Source organism: Gouania willdenowi, chromosome 22, assembly GCF_900634775.1.
Source record: "Gouania willdenowi chromosome 22, fGouWil2.1, whole genome shotgun sequence".
Classification (NCBI taxonomy): Eukaryota; Metazoa; Chordata; class Actinopteri; order Blenniiformes; family Gobiesocidae; genus Gouania; species Gouania willdenowi.
In genome coordinates, this window is record NC_041065.1 from 24,484,462 (window position 1) to 24,490,489 (window position 6,028).

At 35.7% G+C, this 6,028-nt stretch overlaps 1 protein-coding gene across 4 annotated transcripts in view; it reads left to right on the top strand.

Annotated features, from left to right (window-relative positions):
* Nucleotides 1-1,969, top strand: part of LOC114456355 (regulator of G-protein signaling 6-like) — a 55,787-nt gene extending 53,818 nt beyond the window's left edge. For 2 of the 4 annotated variants that reach the window (XM_028438063.1, XM_028438066.1), the window contains exons 16-17: nt 916-978; nt 1,123-1,969. In XM_028438063.1, the coding sequence (XP_028293864.1) occupies nt 916-978; nt 1,123-1,173 (114 nt within the window). In that variant the 3' untranslated portion in view covers nt 1,174-1,969. The remainder of the gene's footprint in view (nt 1-915; nt 979-1,122) is intronic. The other 2 variants (XM_028438064.1, XM_028438067.1) reach the window with 2 other exon arrangements.
* Nucleotides 1,970-6,028: the final 4,059 nt, after the last annotated feature.

The following is a 6,028-nucleotide window of genomic DNA, read 5'->3' on the forward strand; positions in this document are numbered from 1 at the left end:
TTTCCCATGACATCTGCACCCATCATGCATCCCTTTATTACTTTATTACATTTTCAGCATTTCAATTCAAATTCAAGTGTCTATTAGTTTACTATAACTATGGTTTAACTCGTGTGTCTGATCCTTTTATTTGACTTTACGTAAATAAGGAAAGTGATGCAACTTTTACGTACAATAAGGACATTGACAACTTTGCATACAATACGGACATTGACGCAACTTTATGTACAATAAGTGTGACACAACTTTAAGTACAATAAGAAAAGTGACACAACTTTACATACAATAAGAAAAGTGACGCAACTTTACGTACATTAAGGACAGTGTCATAACTTTACTAACAATAAAGATAGTGACGGAACTTTATGTAGAATAAAACATTGACGCAACTTTACGTACAATCAGGAAAGTGATGCAACTTCATGTAAAATAAGGAAAGCGATGTAACTTCACATACAAGAAGGAAAGTTACACAACTTTAAGTGCAATGAGGAAATTGTATTATTCAATGTGACGCCAAAAAGGAAATATTTGTGTCTAGTCTGGGTTGTTAGTAAAATAAAGGACATAATGGTTTCCAGGGGACTTGATGCTGCTTTAGTGGAGACTTGCACAGCTAAACAAACACTCATCTGTCTGTTTGCTGTAACATCAAAGCTTTTCAGCCAATCACAGATGGCTTTGTTCATGCTGGCTTTTTCTACATGTGGCTGTCTTTCTGCTGGTCTGTCACTGACTCTGCTCCACCCTCTCTTTAACAAATGCACCCCTTTACCTGCCACTGGCCCTCGTTTTTTTCCTTTGTTATGCTTGGCTCCGCCCTTTCCCCTTTCCTCACTAACATCACCTGCAAACTCCATCGTCGTCATCATCATATCTGACCCAAACACTCCCCCTGCTCCCCCCCTCCCAAAGCAGCAGCCAGCAGACACTGAGCAGGGCCGCCGCACGTCCTTGGAGAAGTTCACTCGCAGTGTGGTAAGTGATTGGAGGGAGGGCTGTTCATATCACACTGGCTGGCTCTCCATCAGTGATAATACTCTAATACTTGAATGACTGTGAAATGCTCTAGCTCTTAAGTCTAGTGATGCATTGTTTTCATTTTTAAATTCGATGTTTCAGGGAAAGTCTCTGACGGGGAAGCGCCTGACGGGCCTGATGCAGTCTTCCTGACGTGGGTCACAGTCGGACCTCACTGACACTCACTAATGACTGTGCAGAGACTCACTTGGTGGAGGTTTTCAACCGCTGCTCCAAGGACAGACGCCATATTGGTTTTGCAGCAATGTGTGTTAAGGTGGAGGAAGATGAAGATGAAGACTGGAGACAATGCTGACACGAAAACCTCAATCAACACAGCATGCAGCAAACGGTATAAACTCATCCAGTCTCAGGCTGCCTACTCCTCCTCTAAGACCAGATCAGTTTATGGTGTTTCATGTTGTTTTTTTAATACACACATATATATATATATATAAATGTTAACCATGGAAATTTCAATGACAACACCAATGTCCTTTGGTGAGCAAAGGATGTTATAATAATGTATTCTATGTCATTTGCAAGAATGGATAATGGTTAGAAACTAAAAGAAAATAACAGAAGCATAAACATATCAAAACCAAAACAAATCTATGTTCCTATGTTTGTGCTCGAAAGGCAGCCAGCTATAATAATAATAATAATAAAAATAAAAATAAAAATAATAATAATAATAATAATAATAATAATAATAATAATAATAATAATAAAAATAATAAAAATAATAATAAATTGGTTTTATATTGCTAAAATATTTATAAACATTTCCACAAAAGCACAGAACATGCTGATACATATTGATCCCAACCAGAGTGGGTCAATTACATTTTTCAATTACAATTATGTCTTCAATTATCTATGTTCAATTACAAATTCAGTTACCATTACGGTGACTGGCATTTTTCACAATTACAATTACAAATACAATTATTTTTCCCTGAAAGTCAATTACAATTACGTTCTCAATTACTAAATTTCGTAGTTAATTAATCACAATTACTGAGCCTTTAATTACAAAAAAATAAAATAAAACGCACCTGGGTTGGAGTCAATTATAATTGTGTAATTGATAATGAATTACATTTATGGTGTAATTATAATTGTAACTAAAATTGAAACAATCTTATACAATTATAATTATGGCATATTTGAAATTCATTATCAATTACAATTATAATTGACCCCAACCCAGAGTTTCTCGCTATACAGTATGTGGACTTTAGGAAGGCCTTAGACTCTTTATCCACCAGGGGGCGCCTGAGCTACAAGTTCGGCTTTAAATATACTGCAAATACCCAATAAAGAGAATAAGAGTAATGTTTTTAAAAGAGGAATTAGAGTAGTAATTACTTTAGACTGCTTCCCTTTTTAAATCCTACACTGTTGCATCATCAATTTTGTTTTTTATTCTTTTACCAACAAAAAAGCTCCACTTTACCAGTGCTATGAATCCCTCTAGTGGTGACTACAGCACATGACCAGTAACCAGAAAACCTGCCTTTTCATTTGTCAGCTAATAATCATGTTTGTTTAAATATGTTAAAGGAAAAAGGTCCAAACTCCATTATCGTGAAGGGTTCATCCATCAGAAGAGAGTTGGAAATTTTACTGGGAAAAGTATTTGACACACTTTGCTCCTTTAAAACTTCCTTTTTGTTCAGAAAGTTCTCAGATTGAGTCTCCCAGTGGCTGCTTAGGTGACACACAATGCTGCTCAATGGGTCCACTGTCATCTACTGTTGTTTAATGGAGTCACTGTAAAGATGCACTGTACAGATCATTAGCACCACTATTCTAAACCAGTAACCTCTTCAGCATAAATAAGGTAGAGAGAGATGCTTTACTTCACTCTGTGTTCTCTCAGCACAAACACAGACACTGAACAGTGTGTGTTGAAAGTGTAAAATAGCCTAAAGCACACTGACTTTATTACGACACAGACACATTACTATGCATGTAATATTCAGGGCATTTGATGCTTTTAGTTTTTCAATCAGCGAGACGACTGCACCTGCTGTCTGTTCATGGGTACCAAATAATAAAGACTGGGCCTGTCTGCTGCTGCTGATGATGTCTTGGTGGATTTGTGCTGCATCTGACGGTGTTTTATGTTATTATTATTACCAAACTATGTCTGATTTAATGTTTTATTATTTCCGATAAGGCTGCGCCATTCAATTCATTACTGAAAGTTTTTGTGCTTCCAGAAACAATCAAATCTGCTCTCATAACTATTAACAATTTAAAGTAACCAAAAAGTACACGAAAAATTAAAAGTGCTGGTGAAAAATAACATTCAAACGTCCAGTAAAAAAAAAAAAAAATGCATTTAATCACTTAAATTTTGTGTTTATAAAGCAAAATATCAATCCTCAGGGGGAATGTCATATATATTCTAAATGTTTAAGTATAAAAGTAATTTTAAAATAATTTTTTCATCTATTGTGGGCAGATATAAATATGCATCTATTATTTAATTTAATTCAACTTTATTTTTTATAGTGCAAATTACAATAACAGTCAACCTCGAAGCGTTATCAAAATATAAAATGAATAAGAAAAGAAAAAGACCATTAGGTCTTTTAATTTTATTTTTAAATGAAACTGCCACAAACTATTATTAAATCAAATGCTTTTACTGCTTTTTGTTCAATACTATTGGATATAGAGAAAGCAAAACAAGGTAATAATAAATGTTCACTGACTGAGGATCTTCAGAACAACATTTCTGTAAATTGACAATATTTATGAAAAGTTATGATTAACTAATGGTAAAGTTTAATACTGTAATTAATCGTGATAATGGGTGTTTGTCACATCCCTACTAGCGCCAACATACCTGCTAAGTGATAATCATCAAAACAGATTAAATTTAAAAAAAAAAACCTTACGCACAAACAGTTTTTTTTTTTTGTTTTTTTTTTTGAACAATAAAAATAGTTTAACAAACAAAAGACTTCTTGATTCTCTCTGTTTTGACTCATATTTACAGCTGAAGATGAAAAAAAAAAAACCAAACTGGGTCACGTCCCGTGTATCTTCTGGCCATGTTTCCACCCTGATCCATCCTCTCCAGGACTATTGCCGTTTCCTTGACGAGGTATACACGCTGTTCATTGATTGGTGACGCTTCATCTGTTCACGGACATCATTGAATTCTTGCATCTTGGGTAGAGTCGCTCTCCATTTTGTTCACAACGGGCCACCCTGGGACTCTTTATGCATGGCAGGCGATTAAAAAGCATGTCCAGCTCCGTCACTTTTACACTCACTTGACTTTGGAAGGTTAAAAAAAAAGGACACAGTGAGCCATTTTTACCATGGAAACGCCACAGAGCTGATACAAGAAGACAAGATAGAAGTGACTCTCGGGGTCCCTGAGGGAAGTGGAGAAAAAGCTGGTTCGAATGAAGCACTTTAGCACATCCTGACACACAGATAATGATAAAAAGTGGGCAGCGATACTAAATATTCACATGGAAGGACACACACCTCTAACAGTGTGTGTAGCTTATGGACAAAGAAGGCTTTTCAGTTTCTTTTTAAGCACCTTCTGAATGTGGATTCAAGGAGTTCTACATGTTTTTATCACAACTGAGATGAATTTCAATGTTGGGGATCTCAAAGACAGAAGCCTCTGCACGACAAACACCACAACTGGTTTAAAGAAAGACAGAAAAAAGAAAGAAAAGCAGAGCACAAAGCTGAAGCTTGTTATTGCAGTTGTTTTAAAGCGCAACGCTGGAGTTTTCTAATCCTAAAACCTTCCCAGGTGTCGATTAAATGTAATCTTTGTGGATGTCGTGAGCCTGACTGAATACAATCGCATGAATCTGGACCGAGTGCTGGAACAATCGACAGCAGAGGAAATGAGAGATGCCTGAGTGGTTGTTGCTCTTGTGCACCTGACCACGACGGAGGTATTAAAAACAAACCCAACAAATCAAGCCAATCGCCTGATGTCACTTCAAAACGTAAAAATAATAATATGAGGAAAAAAACATATATTTAAACACAGTAAAGTTGTAATGTGTTAAGGTTTCATTTTATTCAGACAACTTTTGGCAGGAACTGACTTGGCTTTGATCTTCTGACTAGACTGCCATCTGTCAGTCTTTCACAGAGGCATCTACAGATCGCTTTGATATGTCCTTATGAGTTCTTTCTTTCTAGGTGGGGCCCACTTGACAGTTCTATCAGACAGCCCACGCCCCCGTTGCCCTCTGGAGAAGAGAGTCCCAGGTGTGGGAGAGTAAAAATTTTCCCTCATCCCTGTTGATGTTGAGGCTCTGCCTCCTGATCTCGATGGCTTCTTTGATCTAGCGTTTGTTTTCTTTTGTCCCACGTCCAGAAAAAACTCAGAAGGACCAGAGTTGGGATCATTTAAAATTGTAATTGAGTAACTGATAATTAATTAGAATCATGGCATAATTATGATTGTAATTTTTTTTTAAAAATGCGGCTGTTTTTATCGTAATTGAAATATAATTGACTTCTGAAAATTAACTTTGTAATTGGCATGAAAATTCCATAAAGATTGTAAATTATAATTTGAGAACCATATTACTGTTCTATGGCTTACACATACGTAATTAACAGTCATTAAAATATGTTTCATATCAAGTTTATCTGTCACTTTTCTTGAGGATCATTTTACCATTTAAAAAAAAAAATTGAAATCTAAGGCTGTACAGACAGAAAAAAGGCTCAAACGCTCACAATAAAAACATTAAAACATATATTTTCATGGATAAGGAAGCCTAACAAGGTAACCAAGAGATGAAAAACAAATTAAATGACAGGTTGTTTTTTTTTTTTTTCTAAAGCTGATTTAAGACATGGATCAAAACCGACCCGTTATCATGAGATGCTAACAGAAAGCTAACACAAGAGGAAGGTTAACTTTTGTGGGGTTATTAATTTCAGGCTCAGTAATTATGATTATATGCAATTGTAATTGACTTTCAGGGGGGGAAAAAAACATAAT